This window comes from Arvicola amphibius, chromosome 12 (assembly GCF_903992535.2).
Source record: "Arvicola amphibius chromosome 12, mArvAmp1.2, whole genome shotgun sequence".
Taxonomy (NCBI): domain Eukaryota; kingdom Metazoa; phylum Chordata; class Mammalia; order Rodentia; family Cricetidae; genus Arvicola; species Arvicola amphibius.
The window spans coordinates 70,085,523-70,108,873 of NC_052058.2; the positions used below are offsets into that span (position 1 = coordinate 70,085,523).

At 40.9% G+C, this 23,351-nt stretch overlaps 1 protein-coding gene across 2 annotated transcripts; it reads right to left on the reverse strand.

Moving 5' to 3' along the window:
• Nucleotides 1-731: 731 nt before the first annotated feature.
• LOC119827345 (influenza virus NS1A binding protein) lies at nt 732-21,857 on the reverse strand. Of its 2 annotated transcripts, XM_038348964.2 has the most exons (15): nt 21,618-21,851; nt 16,240-16,455; nt 14,341-14,469; nt 13,734-13,903; nt 13,554-13,629; nt 11,528-11,701; nt 10,560-10,685; nt 9,105-9,212; nt 5,355-5,484; nt 4,931-5,155; nt 4,336-4,457; nt 4,112-4,238; nt 3,901-4,032; nt 3,569-3,742; nt 732-2,037 (listed from the first exon to the last, which is right to left on the reverse strand). In XM_038348964.2, exons 3-15 carry the CDS (start codon nt 14,449-14,451, stop codon nt 1,784-1,786), a joined length of 1,929 nt encoding a protein of 642 aa, XP_038204892.1. In that variant the 5' UTR covers nt 14,452-14,469; nt 16,240-16,455; nt 21,618-21,851; the 3' UTR covers nt 732-1,783. The 2 variants fall into 2 exon arrangements, with proteins under 2 accessions (XP_038204892.1, XP_038204893.1); XM_038348965.1 differs by lacking the exons at nt 732-2,037; nt 3,569-3,742; nt 3,901-4,032; ... (3 more) ...; nt 5,355-5,484; nt 9,105-9,212 and adding an exon at nt 9,222-10,155 and having other exon boundaries at nt 21,618-21,857.
• Between the last annotated feature and the right edge of the window lie 1,494 nt (nt 21,858-23,351).

Here is a 23,351-nt window from a genome sequence, read left to right on the forward strand (position 1 = left end):
AAAGGTCACTAAGCATGGTGACATACACATTTAATCCTGGCACTCAGAAGGCAGGGGCAGACAGATCTGTGAGTTCAAGATCAGCCTGGATAATATATAGTAAGTTCCAGGCTCTCTCCCTCTCCCTCCCCCCCTCTCCATATATAATGTATATATATATATATATCTCAACAAATTCCACTGCATATTTCTTATGCAGTGGGAACTGATTTGCTTTGTTTTTTTTTTCTTCCTTTTTTTGTATTTTTTTCAAGACAGGGTTTCTCTGTAGCTGGTCTGGCCTCGAACTCAAGAGATCTGCCTGCCTGTGCCTCCTGAGTGCATGTACCATCACCGCCCAGCTTGAGAACTGATTTTAAGACCCTCAACTCAAAACTTTATTTCATGGCTAAACAAGAGTAGAGAGATCTGTTTTAGTAATAGTCATTAGACCACATCAGATCTGCTAACCTGCCAAACAAGTTTAATCCAAAATCAAACCAGGAAAAAAAGTACGTAGTAGGTGAACTGACTTTCCTGATGGTTGTATGCCAGAGAAATGAGGTGATAAAGGACCAGCCAGACAGTTGAAGAAAATATACCGATACCCCAAGTCAGTGTTTCTATAAAACAACGGCAAGTATTTTCCACTAATACTATAAACTCATCCTTAACTGTGGGGATGAGACACCCACATTGTAAGTAATGAATCGAGTAACAAACATTTGGACATTAATCCCACAGTGCAAGAATTTACTGCAAAGTACCTTTAATGTGTTAGCATCTGCAGCAAGCATTAGGATTTGCTCATTTTGGCACCATAAGTTAGGTGTGTAGTACTACACATCAGACACCAAGTCATCCCAACCAGTATTAATCCAAGAAAACTGAACAAAACAGTTCTGAAAAAGGGTGCATTCACAAACCCAATAGTTTAATTTTTTTCAATCAAAGGCTTCCACTTACAATTGCTTTGTTAGTGATAAATAATAAAGACAGGTTAAATGTCCTAATCTGAGTCAGTCAAGTAACTCATCAAACCCAAGTTTGAATTATTACCATGTTACTGTTCAGCAACTCCATCCAAATAAACATTGATACTGCATTCTCAAATAGAAAAGAAAAAAGTACAGCTACGGCAAATGCTTACATTTGCATTCTGAGCATTTAAAAGAAATACCCCGCTTTGCATCCTTCCCACTGCCACTCTGCTTGGATCTGTCACATTTTACTTCAACAGATAAAGGACTCTGCTGAGAATATAAAAAGTTATAAAAATGTAATCATAAAAGACTAAATATTGGTAGGCATGTCAACTTTCTTTTAATAAAAACAAAAATAGACATTGTTATCTATTTAAATAAGTATCTGGTTATAGAGTGTTCCAGTTATTGAAAAAGGGCCCCTAAAAAATCCAACTGCCTACTTTAAACCCTACCCTCTTGCCCCTGAAGACAGACTGGAGGAGGGAAAAGTCATTTAATGTGCAAATAGGCAAAACAAATGTGGAGGAGCAAGGACTTGAAATGATGTTCCCAATCAATTTGTGTTTTATTCTTTTATAGTATCAACCTTCAAGAAGTAAAATAACCAAAGACACCTTGAGAATACACAAACAGACCTTCATCTTTGCATTCCTTTCCAAACACAAAAGTATGTACAGCATGTTTAATAATATGCAATATGCAAAAGCTTTGTGTTGCTGTTAGCAACATCTACCCCACCCACCCTCCTTATTCACAAGTGTACCTCTACTAAACACAATTACATCACTAAGCCTGTTAGTTTGGGTTCATAAAATTTGTTAAAACTGGAAAATTTTTGTATAAGGGCTCCACTCATTTGACTCAAGGTTATAGACTTCCACCGTATTCAGGAATTCATTGCCATCAAATCCTCCTACTGCATAAATGGTGCTCCCTACAGTTGTGATCCCAGCATTGCTTCTTGGTGAAGTCATATTTCCCATCATCTTCCATTCATTTTTAGTTGGATCATACATCTCCACACAACTGATGGCATGAGAACCATCAAAGCCACCACCAACAAACAGTTTCCCTTAAAAAGAAACAAAAGACAGTCAGTATAAAGAGGCTCAGAAAAACAAACAAAACAAAAACCGAAAACCCAAAACTCCCAATAGGTTTATGTAGAAATATCTGTACATTCTGTTAAAAAAGTTTTAATTAAATACCTATGTAGGTATTTAACTTATTTGACTTGTAATGTGGACTTGTAATGATGGACTACCAGTTTGAGGTCAGCCTGGGCTACATAGTGAGATTTTTGCCTTACAGAAAGAAAGAAAAGGTCTGTAATTATGGCAAGGATACTGGAAATCATAGGTATAAGATGAGCTAAATGGACAATAATCCATTCCTACAGAAACTTAGGCAACTATAGGAAGAAAAGGGCAGAAACAGGACCATCTTAAGTACATCTCCCACATTCTCTGGCAATTAACTATTGTGATTATTTCACAGACGAAGAATTAAGAGACATAAAGAAGGTAGAAAACTTGCCTAAAGATTTGAGTGACAAACTAGCACAGTTCTGTGTATTTAAAGTTGTTGCAGAAGGGCGGTGTGTGTGTGTGAACACTTGTCCAGCAAAAAGTGAGGCCCTGGTTCAAATTAGCACCGGAAAAAGTTACAGAAAACAGACTAGATGACTCAACATAGAGCTTTCATTTGCATGCAATTTTTGGTATGAATGTCACTTTCAGAAATACTTATGACTACTTTCAAGTATCTATGCAAAAGAGTGTCAATAATTAAACTGTAACAAATACTCAGTAATAAACTCCATTGGGAAAACACTTCACTCATTCTCACATTCATTATTTTCTATCATTTAGCCAGCTTGCATGAATGCAGCTGTAACTACACTGACAGGGTTCACAAAAGGCTGAGGGTTCAGGGTCAGGAGCTGCTAACTACTATATCAGCACACTTAATGCATGCTGGCTGAACCACAATCCTGGTAGGATTCAGCTTTGTTTCAAATGATGTTAATTATATAAAAAGGCAGTAAATCAACAAAGACTCAGTGAAAGGACACTGTCTACAAAACAAAACTTACTGTTGGAGAGATTTATTATGCTCTGAAATAAAATTCTTAAAATCACTATCCTTAAAAAAGGAAAAGTCAATTCAAAATCCAAGGGTGAATTATGGATACAGCTCACAGAGGGAAATTTGGAAGTTGGTTAAGAATACCCACCAAGAAATGGGGAAATGAATATATTTAAGTTATGTCAGATACTTAGGGATGTTTCCCCTGTGCCACAAGAGACAGAGTGCATGTGAATTTAAAATGATCATGACTGTGTGTGACACGGGTTCAAGTATGCACATGCTACAGAACACATGTAGAGGTCAGAGGACAACTATGTGGAGTGAGTTCTCGCCTTCCATTTTAACATGGGTTCCAGGGTATCCAACTCCATTGACTCTGGGGCATTCAACCTGCTAAGCCATTTCACCAGTCCCTGTGATCTGTATGTAAGTGTACAAGTGACCCTTCTTGGATTTTGGGAACTAACGCTTATCACTTCATACTATTTACTTCTCCAAGTCTGGATACTCACCATCAAGAACAGCGACTCCAGCTCCTCGCCTAGCCACATTCATGGGTGCAATTAAAGTCCAGGTGTTATTTTCAGGATTGTATCGTTCTACTGTATTCAGACAATTCCAAGACTCTGCACCTCCAATTATATACAAATAACCACCAAGTTCACAAACTGCAGACTGGTGTCTACCTAAAAAAAGGAAAAAAGAAAAAGACAAAAACCTATTAATTTAAAATCTTTAGTAAGAACTAGAAGTTCAAGGCCAGTTTGGTCTACACAGAAAGTTCCAAGCTAGCCAGAAATACATAGTAAAACCGTATCCCCCAAAATAAAACAGACCAACTTACGAATGTTAAGAGGAGCACAGCTTGTCCATGACTTTGTTACAGGATCAAATACATCACAATTTTTCAGGCCTTTTTGACCATATGGATCGGAGCCCCCAACGATGTACAATTTCCCATCTAGAGCACACACTCCTAGAACAGTGAAAGACGTGTTAGCAATTTAATCACCAGGACTAAAACACTGGCTGTCTCAAAAGAGAAGTATTATTACCTGCATTACAACGGTTAGTTCTCAACTCTGGAACAGGGGTCCAGTCATCAATGCTTGAATCATACATTTCTCCACAACTCAGGTCATCTGAGTGTCCATTTGATCCACCCACCACATAGAGCTGTCCCTATGTCAAAAATAATACGTGAGAATTTCCCCTGGGAAGTTCTAAAGGAAAAAAAAAAAAAGCTAAAAGGGTTGTTTTTACAGCATACTGTGCTTACCATGAGCACAGCCATTTGAAAGCGGGCTCTTGGTGTTCTCATGGGAGCAAGGAAGGACCAATGATCTGTACGTGGATCATAGCATTCAACTGTTCGAAGGCATTCCTCTCTGTTGTAGCCACCTGATAAGAGTCATAAAAACCTTCTTAAAATGTGTCTCCCAGGCTCGCTTAACAGTTATGATCCTCTTATTTCATCTCCCAAGTGCTAAGTTTAAAAACTATATGTAACTAGGCCCCACCGGAATGTCCTTAAAAGCAATGTGTCCAATGAGGAAGGTATTGAACATTCCTAACAGTCAAGGAGTACCATTGCTTAGTCTGCCTTGAAAATTAGGAATCAGTAGTTTAACATATAGGTGTACTACAGCACTTACTATAGCAAGCACTGAGGCCTGGGTTCAAGCCCTAGCATACCACCCCCCATTTAATTTAAAACACACGGATCTCCTCTAACCAAACAGTTAGGCATATTCAATAGCAATGATATTTCTGCTTTGAAATAAAGCATATTGAATCCTCTAGCCCTCATGCCTCAAGTCAATAGAAATGCTCATCTTCAGGACTGTCTGCCACACTCACCGTTCTGATCTTACCTGCAGCTATGAGTTTGCCATTCATCTCTGCTGTCCCTAGCCCAGACCGTGCATACTGCATGGGAGACATGGGCTTTTCTAGGAGCTCATCTGGCTGCATCTCAAAGCTTAAACTCTTGCTCAGTTTTGGAGTACTTGTTGGTGAGCTCTGTGGACTGTTCCGCCCATGAAGAAAAATGACACAGAATGTACCATCCAGCACAGCCAGGCACAAGTAAGTGTTATCTGTGAACACAAAAGCTCCGTGTTTACCACGAACTATTAATACTTGGGGTGGTTAGAGGATTCTGAATTGTATTCCAGTCTCCAGATCAGAACATTCTGCTATGGTTTTCCAAATGTCATTGCTCTGAGTTTGTCCTTAGTCAATCTCAAAGTAAACTGACAACTATCCTGACAAAAGATAAACTGAAGACAAACTTACTTGAAGTCTTTTCTGAAGCAACGATTTTCCACTCATGCTTAGGACTTTGCATTGAAGCATTTGGAGAAGAGAGACATCCAGTGGAACTGCCACTTATCTGCTTATGGCCATTCTCACGGGGTGGCTTTTTCTGCAAAATCAAAAGGCAGCTACAGAAACCTAGCCAGTGAGCATTCCTGCTGTACCTTTGTTCCCGAGCTATTGTGCAACACTGCTGATACATTGAGCGCCTTCCATCTATACAACACACAGCACACTAAACTGAACACAAACCAACTTTCCAGCTGACAAATCCTTGCCGCACTAATACCACCACTTAAAATGAAACAGCTATATCTACACAACTGCTGCTGTAAAGAGCAATTTAAATACTTCAAAAACACGTTACGGACCAAGTACCAGGATGAGATCTCAATGTGGGAACAGAAAAGAGAAAAATATATATATATATAACTTATCTGCTCAATGCACAAAACTGTGAACCTAACCAAACTGTAATGGAAGCATCCTTCATACAATGTCAGCCAAGAGTGAGCACACACAGATTCTGCCAACCTCTCTGAAAGCATTTTATAGGAAAGAGTGTCAATTGTTAGAAGCAGGTAAGTGTATGTTTAGGGCTGCCTATTACTAAACACATACATAAAAGTAATCAGAAATGAAGTAATACTAAAAGAACCATTCACAAAATTATAATATAGGAATGGTAACAAATGATTCTTAGAGAATTCGCATGCTTGTGTATGAGCTTCTTTTGTAGATTGCTTTCAACTACCTTAACCCCTGCCCACTTCCTAGAGGAAGAATCACATAGAATCATGAGTGCTGGGTATGTTGGTGGTGCACACCTATAATCCCAGCCTGAACTACACAGTGATACCAAACCTTAAAATGTCTACCATGAAAAGAACTGGCATCACACTTCAGTACCTGGTAAACTCTGCTCACCCACTTATCCTGGGGAACAGACGGCACAAACGTGTAGTTTCTAATGGAAACTTACATTGCTGGCCGAAACAAAAAGCAATACAGAAACAGTAAAAGAATAAAAATAAAAAAAAATTTAAAGATTATTAAAAGATACAATAAAATCTCTACCTCAATCTGTAGAAAGGCCCTAAGTATCACCAAATAACAAATAGACGATGCCTATACTAGAGGCTTTACAAGCAGTAAACCCACTCTAACATATGCTATAACTGACAATGAATGCGAATGGCACTACACCACTGAAGACTACTGGCATTACTACACATACGCCTGACTACACAAACAGAATCCATCCCTATCTTATTATCAAATCTTCTGGGAAACATCTTTTTTGGCTTCCAGTCTTCTTCCTTAGGTAGCTCTTACACCTTAAGCAGATTCTAATTACATTCCTATTTTCCAGGCTTCTTCTCAACCCGCTTTTCCTATTTCTGAAATCTATGTAATAACCTCTCACCTTTTCTGCTCCACAATCTCTATTTAGGACTTTTAAACAAAGAAAGATCAGAATCCCACACATCCTGTAATCTTCTCAGACTTTCTCAAACCACTTTTAAGACCCACCCTCAACCTTTGGATATCTATGTATAGGCTCCCCAGTGTCTTTAGATTATTAAGCACCTCATCATTCTTGAAAACTTAAACCTACAATAGTCTCCAAACTGCTTTTACAAGCTTCACTCTACCCTCTGTGTCTGATCATTAAAAAAAAAAGCCTAAGCCAACAGTTTTAAAAAGTTAAAAAATGCAAATCTCTTGGTACCATATAGTCCAGAGACATATATCTAACTAGCCATTTGCTATGATTAATAATGTCAACTAGAAATAAAACTGAACTCATCTCTCTAAACTCTCAAAATTAATTTTTTTAATATATGTATTTTACTACTCAGTATTTTTGTCTAAATTCTTGCTGTGTATGTAGCTTAGCTCAATAGTGGAGCATTTATTTGGCATATGCAAGTATCTATTCCCAACTCTACAAAGAATTTTTTTTTTTTTTTTGGTTTTTCAATACAGGGTTTCCTTGTAGTTTTAGAGCCTGTCCTGGAAGTAGCTCTTGTAGACCAGGCTGGTCTCGAACTCAAGAGAACTCTGCCTCCCGAGTTTTAGGATTAAAGGCGTGCGCCACCACCACCTGGCTAAAGTAAGTAAAATTAACAAAACAAAACAGAACAAAACAAAAAAACAAACAAAAACAAAATAACTTTTCTTGCCACCTACAGGAAAAAGCACCAGCTGTACACGCTTACTTTCCAGTCTAGACCGCCACCCCGCGAGCAGCACCATGTGCAGATTATCGTTTATCGCTCCTCTACGACAAAGCCTCTCAATCCTAAGCCTGCTCTCCAGTTGCCCTCCACCTCAGGCCCACCACAGCCCCCCCAGGCCTTCTCATGGTAGACGCCCCTTCTCAGACCATGTTTTCCACCTTGGTACGGTGCTGGAACAGAAGCTACATATGCTGTGTCCTCATACCAGGCATAACCTGCCGCTGACGACATTCACTCTTCTGCCATTAGAAAATCTACTTTTCTAAGTGTTCACTTACAATGTTTACAGTTAACAGAGAAAACAACCCCAGATGCTCCAAATACAAACATAAACAGGGCTTTTGGCTAACTCAAGTTCCCAAATTCTTTAGAAATATCTACTGCTACCACAGGACACCAGACAGCTACCATCTACTAAGACAAGCACACAAGTCAGTCCATTAGCACTGAACCAACTTGTAAAGGAAACACTCTGTGATTCAGGTTTACTCTCTAGCATATCCCTTCACAATGCTGAGCTAAAGCCAAATAAAAGGAATGCACATAGCATGACTGCTTTATAAAAATTCCAAACAGGCAAAATATGTTTGTGTCCCAAGTTAGGACACTGTCTTTCTTTAGATAGTATAGGGTGGTGATTGAAAAGAGGTAAGAGGAAAGATCTGTCTGGGGCACTAGAATTCTATTCTTTATAAGAGCACGGTTTACTGACTGGCTAACTGTGGGGCTGCTGGTGTGTTCCTCAGTGTTGGAAGGCACGAAGTATATGCAGGGTACTGGATTTCATCTCCAGCACACAAAAACAATAAAAGGCATTACTTTTCTTTATACTGTCAGTGTCCATAAGTTAAAATTGTTCATATTCCTCAGATGTTTGTTCTCTATTGTTAAAAAGGAATTTGAATTAAATATTTGTTTAATAAAAGGTTACAAAAGTAACTCAATCAGCACAATGAAACTATACTGTTTTAATACATTTTGCCCAAGAAACATCCAGATCACATTATAACACTTGATCAACATTGTATAAACTTAACATTATAAATCATGATACCATTTCTATTTCATGAGTTTAGTAATTAAAGAAATAGTCAAAATTTCTTTCACAGCCATTGACAATCTAAGACTACTTTGTTTTTAAAACTGGTCCATGCGTATTACAAACTTTAAAAAAAAAATCTAACCAAAATAACAAAAACCTAATACAATGCTTCATTTTTACTGTTTTATTACTAGTCGTGAACTGTATTTTGAGAGCAAAGGTGTAAATGGGGTTATCTAATTTGCTGAGTTAGCGTCTACTGACTGGTGTGGCAAAATGCTGAAAGCTGTAAAATATGCTTGTTTTCTCCCCCCAAAAATGTCTCTGTCCAGTTATAACAATGAAATTCATCCACTTTCCTTTATTAAAGGAAAATTTAAGAAAGCTATAAAATTTTCCAGTTTAATTTTAACCTGAGGTTACCTCAGACTGTGCAATGTGTACCTGCACAAACTGAATGTGGTCATCATCACTGCCAAACACCTCAGCCTGTCCATCTAGTGGGTTCCCATCAAGCAGCTTGTGATCAGCTGAGTAGTACAAGGTTTGAACCTGCAAAACAGCAACAGAACACCCATGTGGCTACTGTCACCATGGCTACTTGCTAGTATGCAGATTACAATCGCCTCAAGGTAACCTCCAGTGTGCTTCTTGACATCTTACTCTGGCAGGATCCCGAAGTAAAGAAAAACACATGTCATGGTGGTAAAAATGTAAAAAGCAAAACAACAAAACAAAACAAAACAAAAAAAATCAAAATCAAATACAAAATCTTCTAATACTGGCTGGAGAGTCCTTGGCTTGATTGGCTTGAAAGAAATCTTCATTGTTTTCATAACTTCTACTATATGACATTAAGAAAAAAAGGCATAGTACAACACATATATTCTTAAATATACATATTTACAATAAAACATTAAATAGTTTACACCTCTGAAGATAAATTGCATGGTTTGAATAAATGTACTTCTCTCCTGTAGGTAACGTCAAGAAAAACACATAAAGAAGAAACAAATGCAAGTTGCAATCTTCCTCCACAGATGCAAATACATGACCAATGCATCTGATTCCCACATGGGAAGGCACAGAATTGAAAGAGCACCTGCTAGCCTTTTTAGAGTGCAGTAATGGTAGCGACTGAGGCCTAACAGAGTAGATACACTTTACTGAGCATGGCGGGCTTCTGTGGAATAATACACTCCACTGCTCCAACCATCACATGGACTAGTCCCAACTTTTCCATCAAATTTTATGTATTTTAAAAAGTAGCCCCAAGTTAATTGACTGTATGTATGAACAACATCATTGAAAACCACAAAGCTTTAGAGTAAGAACCCTGTAAAGGAGTAAACACCATTAAATCATCATCGTCCTCTGCCCACAGCGGACTTTTCTTAGGAGAAATGGGGCAGGACTGCTGCTTCTTTACGTGTCAATACACTCGAGGTTTCTTCTCGGCTCTTCAGTCTTGGGGATCCTAGTTTTGTTAATAAACCTATGGGGAGATAAACCAATGGGGAGGAACAACCATTAGAAGCTTTACCTACTTGTCATACTTATTAAAAGCAAAAACCTGTGAAGAAAAATTAAGAATCTACAGAAAATGTCAGTACCACCTCCCATTTCTAAAGCAAGTTACATGCTACTTTAAAGAAAGTTAACAGCACATAATAAGCAAAGAAAAAAAGGAAAAAAAAAAAAAAGAAAAGCAGAAAACCAAACTGAACAGTTCATTCAGCTCACCTGGACACCCCCCCTGTTTCTCAGCTTAGGGGTACCTATAGCAAAATTTAAATTCTTTAGGGTCATGGTTATAAAATAAAAGTGAAAGGGAATCCTTCATGTTATAGCAAAAATAATTTGTAAGAACAGCTGGATCCCATTTACTTTAAGACTAACCTCTTCCATGAGCTCTTCCAGGCTGTCTCCATTCTCCCAGATGCTACGCTGCACCCAGTTGATTACCTTTGTATACAATTTGCCATTGCTGGGCAAGCAGACATTATCTTCAAGCATTACCTCCAACTAGAATTATAAAGAAACCAAAAACTAGTGACATTCACATCAGCTTTGAAATTCTAGTTCTGAGCCTCAGGCTCAGTTTCATAATAAAAGCTGTATTCCTAGGGCAGTAGAGCAGGGTTCAGGAGTCCCACCACTAGTTTATGAGCTGATGGTTTCTGGGGATGGAGGTTTCTCTCAGGCTGTGGGATGGCCCCACACCCGTCACTAATAGCACAAACAGGGCAAAAAAAATTTTTTGAGAGGATATAAAGTTAAGTGTGGACATGGGAGTGAATATGTTAAAATATATTGTATGCTTTTTTAAAAAAAATTCTCAAAAATATTGTATTGTACTCATTCATAGGTGGTTTTTTTAAACATAAAGCAAAGAAAGCCAGCCCACAAACCACAATCCCAGAGAACTTAGACAACAATGCGGACACTAAGAGAGACTTGCATACATATAATCTACATGGGAAGTACAAAGTAGAAAAAGACGATCTCCTGAGTAAATTGGGAGCATGGGGACGTTGGGGGAGGAGGATTCAAAGAGGGGAGGGGAGAGGCAGGGCAGGGAGCAGAGAAAAATGTAGAGCTCAATAAATATCAATAAAAAAGTATAAAAAAAGAAAATTGTTTTAAAAAAAGCTGCATTCCATAAATTTTCTCTTAATTTGCAGGAAAATCAGTAAGCCTACATAAAGGAAGTAAACTGGGAAGCAGAAACTCATTACACTAAACACTAAGAGTAACAACCACTAAAATGTTATCAACATTATTGTAACCCTTATTCACTTGACAAAGACTGGGTCTGCAGCTATAGAATATCAATCTAGCTGTACTGTACCTGGCCTGCTCCTTACCTTTAGTCTCGGAAGCTTAAGAAATTCCTCCTCTTCTGAAATTTGTAACAAATGCTCCTGAATGTAAGCATCGACCTTATTCAACAAACGGGAGTCTCCCATACAACTTGCAAAATTTCGGTAAGAGATGCAGCTAGTAACATCCATTCTAGATAGTAAATAATCTCCACAGACCTTGGAAAAGAAATACAGATGTGCCATTTGCATATGTAAACACCACATGAAATACAAAGATGAGTCAGAAATCAAACGCAACAATGGGATAGCATTGAACTTAACCGTGGGACAGCACATGTACAAATGGTATCAGCAGAGTATGGTGGTGTGCAGATGCCTAGAATCTGGTACACTTGCAAGGCTGACAAGAGACATCTAAATTTAAACCCAGCCTGGCCAGTAGTAGTACCAAGATGTCTGAAAATAAAACCAAACAACAAAAAGCCAATGAGAAACATTAAAGACGCCACATAGGCATGTGTAACATTAACTTGTGTAACAGCAGATGTGGCAATGCAGAGCAGGTTCTGGGTGTTTTTAACAGTAGCAGCCACATACGGCTCTCTGGAAGGCTAGATGTAAGTGGGCGCTACAGTAGAGAAGCTGACTGTTCAGCGCACATGTAATGTAGCAGAAGGGAAGAGAATCAGGAAATAATTCTGGAAAAAGAACATCTGTATTAGAAGCTGCAATGTGAAACCACATGCACATCATGGGATTTTGGCTAAAATTTATTCTACGAGTGTATGTGTGTGCATTTATGAAGTGGTGCATGCATGGAGATCAGAAGACAACTGTGTGGAGTGGGTTCCCTGCTTCTACTTTTTGCATGGGTTAGAAATCAGGTCACCGATGCTTGACAAAAAGCAGGTACCTTTACCTCCTGAGCCATCTTGCTGGCCCAATCATAGGATTCTTTTTTAAAAAAGATTTATTTTCATTTTATGTGTATGGATGTTTTGCCTGCGTGTACATTTGCTTGCCAGAAGAGAGCATTATAAAACCTCTGGAACCAGATTTACAGATGGTTATGAGCCATCTTGTGGGTGCTTAGAACCAACTGAACATGAATCCTCTGTAAAAGCAACACATGCTTTAGGCTGTGGGCCTGCCATTTTGTCTGTCACACTGTAGCTCTTGTCTTGACTACAGAGCATAGATAATACATTTACTCTACACAGCTATTCTTCATAAAACTTTTAGGAAAAAAAAAACTGGTCCTTTAAGAAAATATTTGGTTTGCTGGCCCTTATTCAATGCTGCCTTCTCTGCTTAAAATTCCAGCAACTGGGGGTGCTGGAGAGATGGCTCGGTGGGTGAGAGTACTTGTTGCTTTTACAAGAGCCCCGTGCTGTTTCCAGCACCCACATAAGGTGGGTAACACAGTCACTGGTATCTCTAGCTCCTGGGGACTCACTGTCTTCTGGTCTCTGCAGGCACCTTCTCACATGTGTGCAGAACATACACATACACATTAACTCCTGCTATCAGATACTGTCAATATACCAGTTTAATTCCATAACAGATTTGGCATTGCTGTTCAAAATCTTGAAACTGATCTCAGACTATGCTCAAGCCAGAAAGGTTCATGTTAAGGCCAAGCTATAGTTCTGTGTAGTAACCTTTTAGTACAAGTAATGCTATTTTACATACTGTCAAAAATAAATATACCCATTGTAGAAGAGATATATAGCATTTTGTCTAATGTGATTTCCCAATACTATGTCATCATCACAAAAAACATACAAGTAGTTTAAACACAAAAAATTGAGTGGAAAATTCATTGAGAAAGACTCTGGCATTGCCATTATGCCAGAGAAAACTGCAGTCAAGAGGCAGGTGATCACCTCTACATTACGAAATCCCAAGCATCAAAACAACATACTCAGTTAAGAGGGGAAGGGACAGAATTTCCAAATTCTTAGTAAAATTTTTCACGGTCCAATAAAATATTTTCGGACAATTTCTACATTCTAATTCCACAGAACACCCTTCTAGTCTACTACAGCCACAACTTCTAATAGTCTACCTGCTTTACTCGGTCCATCTTCAACTTCTTTGCTGCAGAATAAACATCTTTTACTAACTCCTTATCAGCTTTCAACCTTTAGAAACAAAAAAAGTCTTTAAATAAAAGTTGTAATACCAAGGCTTTAAAATTCAGTATCTTGCTATTCTCTGATTTTCTGGTCCATTTGAAGGTACTCACTGAGCAGTGTATGCATAATTCAGCAAGACTTCAACAGCTTCTGGATTGAGATCATCCAACTTCACGTGAGAAACTCCATGAGGGTCACTGTCACTATTAAAGATTTCAAACAGATACGGGCTGCAGCAAGCCAGGACAGCCCTGTGTGCTAACATCTCATGGCCACAGACCTGAAATAATGAAAACTGAAGTGAGAAGTCTTGTGGTCTATATACTCCTCTAGCTAAGTAACGTACTAGCTTCCCCTGTCTCCTATTCTAGTTAACAGTCTTTAAAAGTCGTATCACAGCTGGAAAAATAGCCAAAGTTAAGAGCACACTGGTGCTCTTCCTGAGGACCAGCACCCACACGACGGCGCACAACCATCTGTAATTCCAGTCCCTGGGAATCCTACATCCTCTTCTCAGCTCCTCCGGCACTGTACACATATGGTACAGACAGACACACACACACAGGCAAAACACCCATACATAGAAAAGAAAAAGTAAAATCTCAAAAACCACCTACTCATCTCATTAAATGCCTGCTTGGAGGGGAAAGTTCAACTTACGGCTTTTTTGAAGTTCACCTTTTTAGTAACAAAAGATAATAAATTGAGTTTAAATACCTGAAGTCGAACATCACAGAACTGCCCACTTTTCCTTAGGGCATTTAATTTGGCAACAGAAGATTCAATAAAATTTTCATCTTCAAACATCAAATATCCATTGGGAATCATTTTTCCTTATAAATTTGGCTAAACAGAAAAAAGAAAAGCTAATTATTTTACATGTAAATAGTTGTTTTTTTTTAAATCTTATTTTCAGTCAGGGAGGCAAAGAAGCAGGTAGACACTGGAATTTCAGATTGGTCTGGTCTGAACAAGGAGTTCAAGGCCAGCCAGGTTACACAGTGAGACCCTGTTTCAAAGAATAATGTGTGTGTGTGTGTTCTCAAACATAAAACATTATCTTTATACCCAAATTCTCTTACCAACACACCAGAAAATTCACCACAGAAAAACCTGGCTGAAACAACACTGGTTCAGGGTGCTCATGCTTTGCCCTGACTGACCTGAGGTCTTGGAAGTGCTCATACAGCATACACATCCCTTCTAAAGGAGGAAAATGAACGTTGTCCTGCCAAAACCTATAGACAAGTGACTTAAGAGTGCACATAGACTCTCCTGGACTTGGCTGCTGTCCTTCCTTTACTCTCAGATAAAAAGAAATCAATGTTCATTTTTTGATACATCTCATACAGTTCAGTCTGGCTTAAATTCAGAATGCACTTGAACTGGCCCTGACCTCCTTAATCCCCCTTCTTTCGCGCACCGCCCCCCCCCCCCCCCCCCGTCTGCTTTCGGTGCGCTGGCACCCAGTTCGCAAGATTTGGGCAAGGGGCAGGAGGTTAAAATACACAAACACATACAGACAGAGAGACAGCGACATGGGTCATCCTTGAGTTCCCCAAGAATGCCCCCTTTATTGTGTTCAGGGGCAGATTATATAGATGGCCACGCCCCAGGCAAACCCACCAGAAACCACTCTCCTGCCATCAGGAACTCCTGAAGGTCTCATGCTCAGAGCAGCTGTAGGCACTCAGATCAGGGGATTACAAGAAATTCAGGATCTGGGGTCTCACTGCTCCCAACACCCTTCCTTTACCAGAGGATGGGATTGTGTGCTCCTACTCCTGGCAAAACCTTTGTAAAGACACCATTTCCCGGATATAACCCTGGAAACAGAACCTAGGGCCTCAAATATGCTAATCAGGCACTTCTGCTGAGCTACACCTCTACCCTAATGTTCTTAAAAACGTTTTTCGACATAGCTTATAAAACTAGCGACTATATAAAACACCACAAAAAGTAGTAGCATGTTTTGAGGCTTCAGTTTATGGCAACTTAGAGTCAAAATAGTTTACAGAAATGAAAACTAATGGAGGAAAGAAAAAATATTTATATTTTAAAAAAATGATAAAAATGCTTTTCAGGTGCCTACAAGATGGCTAAAAAGGTAAAGGTGCTTAGAACCAAGCCTGATGACTTGAATTTAACCCCCCAGGACACACATGAAAAAAGGAAACTGACTCCCATAACTTGTCTTCTGACCTCAACACTCCACCCACCACTCACTCACTCTCTGTCACTCGCATGTATGCACACACTAAAGTGTTTTTAATGTTTTTTTTAGTTAAATGATTAGGAACCTCTCTGCCCTTTTAAACATTAAGAGAGGTGATTCTATACTCAGTACAGTTTTGAAAAGCCTGTGTCTTTAAAAAAACTATATACTTATTTATTTAATATTATGTGGGAGAAAACATGCCCCAGCCCCAGTGTGTACAGAAGTTAACGGCAACTTTGTTTAATCCATTCTTTCCTTCCACCTTTACCTGAGTTTCCAGGGATCAAACTCAGGTTGCCAGGCTTGTGCAAAAAGTGCCTTTTCCCCAAAGAACCAGCTCACAGGCCCTGCCCGCCCCCAAACACTGTTAATGCTAGACATACAGAATAGTCACTTACCAACTATTACTGATGAGAGATGGGGATGCAAATGATCCAAGACAAAGGAGTGTTGAAACAAAGCACTTCGTCAAGGTATGAAGAGAGGTGGTTGTGTGAAGGTAGATGTCTTACGCTTTAATGGTGGTTCCAAAACTATCAGGCTTGAAAATGATGTAATCAAGTCCTTAAAAGCTATAGACATGAATTTCTTCTGTGATAATCATGCATCATAATCTGTAACAAAAAACATATCTAAGTTAGATATTCAAAGGAACCAGTCTGCCATTCATCTAGACAGAACAATTTATCATACAAAGTAAATAGCAAAATAAATTCACACTATATTTAAAAAAAAAATCACACACTACAAACAATTCCTTTTTATTTAACATGCAAATACTCAAAAATAAAAAATCCTTTCTCAGGTCAGGCAGTGGTGGCACACGCCTTTAATCCTAGCACTTGGATCTCTGTGAGTTCTGTGAGTTCAAGGCCAGCCTGGTCTACAAGAGCTAGTTCCAGGACAGGTTCCAAAGTTACAGAGAAACCCTGTCTCTCTCGCTCTCAAAAAAAAAAAAAAAAAAAAAAAACCACACACACACAAAAAAACAAACAAAAAACCCTCTCATTGTTCAAGAGGGATATGCTAGCATGAGAAAAAAAGGACAAATATAAACTCTAAAAATCTTTACTATTAGATTTTTATGTAATATGCAAACAGGAGATGTCTGCTTTAGTAGTCAAGAAATCACTTTTGGGCACTAATCCCAGACACACACACACCGTTACAAGCCAGACTTACCCTGTTCTCCAAAGTGCTTGGCAGTTCACCCCTGCCTCTGTTTCTAGTTCCCTCTCTACCTGGAAAACTCTTAAGACAGACAACCAACCCCTGACAGACGAACTCTTCTAGCCATGGAGCCTTTGCCAACTCCCTAGATCTAGGAAGCCGTGTTCCCAGTCTTCACACTCAGAACCTTCTCTGAAGATATGCATGACTGTCGAGAATTATCTGTTCTGTGCTCTGCTTCCAGGCAAATCCTCTGCCTTGTATGTTTTTGATTCAGGGTTTCTCTGTGTAGCCTTAGCTGTCCTGGAACTTGCTCTGTAGACCAGGTGGTCTTTGAACTCAGAGATACTGGCTCAGCTTCCCGAGGGCTGGGATTAAAGGAGTGTACCACCATTATCAGGCTTGCCCTGTTCATTTTTGATGCCAGCCTGTGTTCCATGAGACTGTCTTAAAAACAAAAACTAGACCAACTGTCATACCATCATATAATGTTGATATCTTCTTTACAATTTCTACCCTTTCTTATGGAGCTAGTTTAACAAATGTTCTCTGAAAACAGGTAATCCCATCCCCCATGTACACAGAGAACAAACACATAAGAGATTTATAAACATTTTAAATTTGAATCAGTTTTACTCAGTGTATGCCTGAAAACTTGTTTTGACCTAGCCAAGAATAAAACACATGTTTATTATTCTTTAAATTTGACTGTAAGATTTTATCTGTTTTTATTTTATGTGTAGTTTGTTTTGCTAGCATGTCAATGTACAATGTGTGCAGTGACCTCAGAGGCCAGAAGGAGGCAGTCAGTATGCTGGAACTGGAATTACAGACATGTGACCAGACACATGGATGCTAGAATTGATCCTGGGTCCTTTCAAAGAGTCAACTTCTGGGCCAGTGTTTATTATTTTGACAGTTATTTGGATGTTCTAGCTTAGATTTATGGGGGGGCACTAAAATTACTATAGTTATTAAAGATAAAACTTAGTAGAGAATTTCTGAGGTAATTCTGGCATAAGCACTTGTACAGTATCATTTTGAATTTCGTGAAAGAATAAGGTCTTTTTATTTAATACCCAACTTTTTACCTATTAAGATCTTAACATAAGAGATGGGCATGATAGTACACAAACCTATAGCACACAACATTCTTAGTACTCGGAATGAGATGGGAGGATTAAGAGTTCAAAGCCAGCTTGAGTTACACAGCTAGTTTCAAGGCCAGCCTAGAGCTATAGACTCAAGAAAAAACCTTAATATGAACTCCACCTTTGTCACCATCTACCAACCATTACAACTGTATTTGATTTAAAAGCTAGCTCAAGTCCTAATGATATTTCAATTAATGCAAACTTGTTTATAAAAGTTCACATTCACTTTAATGAAGGTAAACTGGGGTGTATCAGATGCCTTCGGGACTCTGGACATCAGGCTTCCCTGTGGAGCGCATAAATAAATGCAGGCAAAACATTCACACATATAAAATTTTTAAAAAACAAAGCATCAAATTTCACATTTCTTATTTTGTATATAAAGTTCATGCACAATAATCTAAAAACGGAGATAAATTTTGTCTTTCAAAAGCCAAACCAAGGCTCAAGCATTCCAAAGTCATGTAATAATACAAAAACTTTGTTTTGTAACAGTTTGAACTAGTCTATTTTTAAGACTGAAATTGGGGTCAAAAGGAATATATACTGCTAAATACATTCAAGTTCCTTCGTGTGGTCAGGACGAGAAAAGAAAGTCAGAGGACTTGCTTTTACTATTCAGAATCAAGAGTTCCTACAGCCCACAAGATTATCTTAAAGCGAAGCATAATCCAGCAGGTTTTTACAGAGCTGTGAAAACAGCACTGCAAAGCATTCCCCACCCTCCACTAAGCAAAAGGAAACATCACATTTCAAAACATTGCTAAGAGCTCAAGGTAAACCACCAATATTTAAATTTAAAGATAATTTTTTCAAAGACAGTTAATTATAAAGTAATTTAAGAATTCCCGCCCCAGGGCTGGATTAAACCCAGGGCCCCATGAATGTCAGACAAGCACTTAACCACTGAGTTACAAACATTTGTGACGCTAAACATGGCAGACACAACCTGGAATAAAATGCTTAGAACAAATGAAGTTAGCTCAGTTTCGCAGCCTCAAATGTTTGAGGTCAAATAAAGCAGAGAAAACAGCTCAAGCAAAGGGGAAGGGAAGGTGTGACAGCACACATATTCCAGAAACTGCAGCTATTTTGGTTTCAATAGGTGGTAGATTGCAGGATGCACATGGTACATGGTGGGAGAGGAAATAACCGACTTATTTTAAGGTTTAAACAATGCTAAGTATGGACACCAGATTAAGAACTCAAGAAAGGGTATTTGAGAATGGGTGTGAAGGGAGCATACCTGGGAAAACATAGGATACATGCACTTAAATGAAGATTCTGTATCAATCTGGCTATCAGCAAGTCATTTTTAGATATTGCATAGAGAAAAACAGGAAGGAAAAAGAACAGTTTGGGATGTTCTAACACTGAGGTACTTGTTGGACGTCCAAGCTGACATCAAAGTGTAAAGAATATTGTTGGAGGGTTAGAAACATTAACAAGGTGGTCACTGACATTTACAAGTTTAAATAAAATCGCAGAAATCACTCCAGTTACAATGTATTATGTATGTGTGTATACACACACACTTTTTTTTTTTTTTTTTTTTGGTTTTTCGAGTAGCTTTGGAGCCTGTCCTGGAACTTACTCTGTAGACCAATAATATTTTAACGTCAACAGAAGAAAGGAAGATACTCAACCTGCAAGAATTCCTATCTGCAGTATACCATCACACTGCTAAAAAGCTAAGAATTCTTTTGGGTGAGTCACATCAGTATCAATGGCCAAGACATTCAAAGAAACTTATTTGAAAAACCACATTCGAATGATACCTAAAATATTCAAGCAAGAAACGAAAGATCCCACCAATTAAAAGCAAGAAGACAAACCACCCACTAATTTAACCCTAACGTAAAACCTAAAATGCTTTATCTTTGTAAAGAACAAAGAAGTATAAATTAAGACAGTTTATAGAAATGGGTTTCTATTCATTAATCTGGGATTTTACGTTACTAAGAAAAAAAGAGGAAAGCTAATCCAGACCTTGTAACAAAATCATCAAACGTATAGACGTTTAATATAATGCCTGCTGGTAGCATTAGAACATACTGGTTTCAATCCAATTCTACCCAGTCAGTGTTTACATTCAGGCTTATAAACTACACCTTTAACATTTTTATGATAGCCGGGCCATGGTGGCACACTCTTTTAATCCCAGCACTCGGGAGGCAGAAGCAGGCGGATCTCTGTGAATTCGAGGCCAGTTCCATGATAGGCTCCAAAACTACAGAGAAACCCTGTCTCGAAAAACAAAACAAAACAAAAAAAACCACCACATTTTTATGATATAAGTTTTATAGCAGGCTTCAACCTGGGACTATTTTCTCATCAGTATTTTCCCTATATCAACCGCTGGTGTCAGTATAAAAAAAAATGGCCATGGTGCGCTTGTGTACTAGACTTTCAAAACTTATGGTGTATGGGCAAAGCGGGAGACCACAACAAAAACTCCGAAGAACTTGATGTCTGTCGGGTGTCCTAACCTCCACTACTGACAACAGTCATTAAGCGAAACGTTCCCTTTTAGGACGTCCGATTTCTTTTTGATTGAAATGTCTGCTGTCCGAAATAACTGTCTACTATGTATTGAGGGAAAGGGCAAAAACAGTTCTCAAGTTGGGGGTGGGCTGTCAGATCTCCGTGGTTAAACCTCCACTCTGACATTCCCCGATGTCTTCCTATCGGGAACCTACAACGAGGTCTTTCACAAAAAAGGGTGAGCGCACAAAAACCACGCTCTCCACCTATCTCTTTCAGAGAGCGTGGAGCCGGCGTCTGGGCGCTCTGGGACCCCGCGCTGCAGGCCTGGGGCGCGCTCTCGGCGGGCAGAGAGGCGCCCGCGCCCGCACACCCCCGGCCTTGATTGGCCGGCGGCGCAGTCACTCAGAGCTGACACGTCAGGGCAGCCGCTCCCTCGCTCCTCCCGCCTCCTTCTCCCCGCGCTTGGCAAGAAAAGCGGGCAACGTGGAGCTGGAACAAAGGACCCTGCGGTCCACGGCGACCAGGGACTCCGTGCCACCCCACGCCAAGCCCCGGGAGCCGATGTGCTCTAAGGAGGCCGGCTTCGTGTTCCTACACGCGGGCCGCGGGAAGTCTTAGCGCGCGGAGTCCCGACTCGCAGCCGGGACCCGCTACTGACAGCGGGAGACGATGCCCACGCTCCGCGGTGGCCGCCGCCGCTCTCTTCCGGCGGGTCACCCTTCCTAGAGACCCGCGGGGCCAGGTCCCAGGGACCTCCGTCACCCCGCGCTGAAGCCTGACGGTCCCTGCCCCGGCGGAGGGAGGTCCCGGACCACCGCGCTTGGCCCACGCGAACCGGCAACTGCGCGAGTAGGGAGCCCCGGGGCACCCGCTTCCCCCGGGAGAGCGGGACGCCCCGCACAACCACCATCTTCCCCACCCCGCCCTCCCTCTTCCTCCCGCGGCGCCCGCGTACAGCGCGTTACCTGGGTCATCTCTGAAGAGATGGCGAAATTCATCTCTAGAGCTTCGACGGGCTGCAGGCGGAAGGCGCGGGAAGGGGCGCGGGGCGACCGGGCGGGAGGCTGCGGGCACCGGAAGACCACGGGGGACTCGCAGAGAACTCGCTCGCCGCCACGACGCGCCCAGTAGCCCTGAGCGACCGACCTCCACGCGCGTCCGGGACACACTGCCGCCGCTGCTGCCGCCGCGCGCGCTCGCGCCGCACTCCCTCGCACGTCACCACGTGCACGGCCGCCAACGCCTCCCCGGCCGCTTCCGGCTCGGGTGTCTGGGCGAATCACAGGCGAGTTCCCGGGAAGAGCACGCTCTGAAGCTCCGCCCCCGGACAAAGCCCCGCCCACATCCCCGCCCTCCTCCTTGGCCGCCCCCCTCCTGCCTTCGGCGCTGAACTAGGTCAGCGCAAGGTGATCCCGGGGAGCTGGGCGGCGGTGGCCGCTCTTCGTGTTGCTTTATCTCGCGCGTCCCTCCCGTGCCTCACGCCTTCGCTTTGCCTTTCCCCACCGACCGGGAACCTGTTCCCTCCTGCCTCGTTCACCTGCTGTGCCTTCTCCTCCGGAGATCCGACGTGGCGATTAGAGTTCTCAGCGTCACACTGACTTCTAGGCAACCAGCCTAGACTGGAGCTGCCTGTTGTGGGACCCTGGCCGTAGTTGGTCACGAGCCTCTACCCCGGAGGTGGAGGGAGGAGGAATGGAGGAAGAAGGGCTCCGTCTGAGAGGAAGGCCTGACCGGCCAACTCCTCATTGGCCTGCTTTGGGTGAGGGTTCAGTGAGTGGGTGAGCACAGTTGAAGAGATCCCACCAAGTGTGCCGGAAAACAAAGTGCTCGCTTCTACATTTTGTCCCCTGGTAGTCAGTTCTCACTTGTCTCGCCTTCTTTGGGCAAAGAAAGTAGCTTGGAGAATTGTTAGTCCCTATCTCTACCTCCTGGGGCCTTTTAGCCCACGAGCCAGAGTCTAATTATCCACCCCCACCTTGTCCCTGGAAGGCAATCTGTTTAGGTCAAAAGTGATTTAAACTGGGCTCCACAACGGCTTCCTGTGACTCTAAAGCGCGCACTGGGAATTTCTTTGATGGAAAATGAGGGGGTTTGGTGAGATTATATCCGAATTTGTGTAAACCATACACATACTAGAGTTACATAAAGGGTTCTAGGTTTCTTTTCTTTTTTTGGTATTTTTGAGACAAGGTTTCTCTGTAGCTTTGGTGCCTGTCCTGGAACTAGCTAGCATTGTAGACCAGGTTGGCCTTGAACTCACAGAGATCCTTGTCTTTGGTCAACCCGCTCAATTTGTAAACATTTCTCACATCTTTGACAATTCTTTCTTCCCTTCTTTCCTTTATGTTTATGGGGCAGGAAATATAAATTTGGAGGTCCTTCATTACTTTTTTGAAATAAGATCTTGAGGCCAGGAGACTTGTTTCCTTTTTTGTTGTTTGTTTCAGCGAAAGGAGGAAGTAGGAACTAAGATGTCAACTGCTGTGGGTTTTTTTTTTATGTCTTAAAAAGAAAAAGACTGGCATTTGCCACCCAACATTTCTCTTTAAGATAGTCCATTCCTTGTATTGCAAATGGGACTGTTAGGGTACACAGTTGCTGAGCTCGTCCTGGCTGTGAAAGACTATGAACTGCTCACTTGGGACAGACACATGACTGGTCTGCTGGACACATGGCCCTACTCGCTGTACACTAAATAG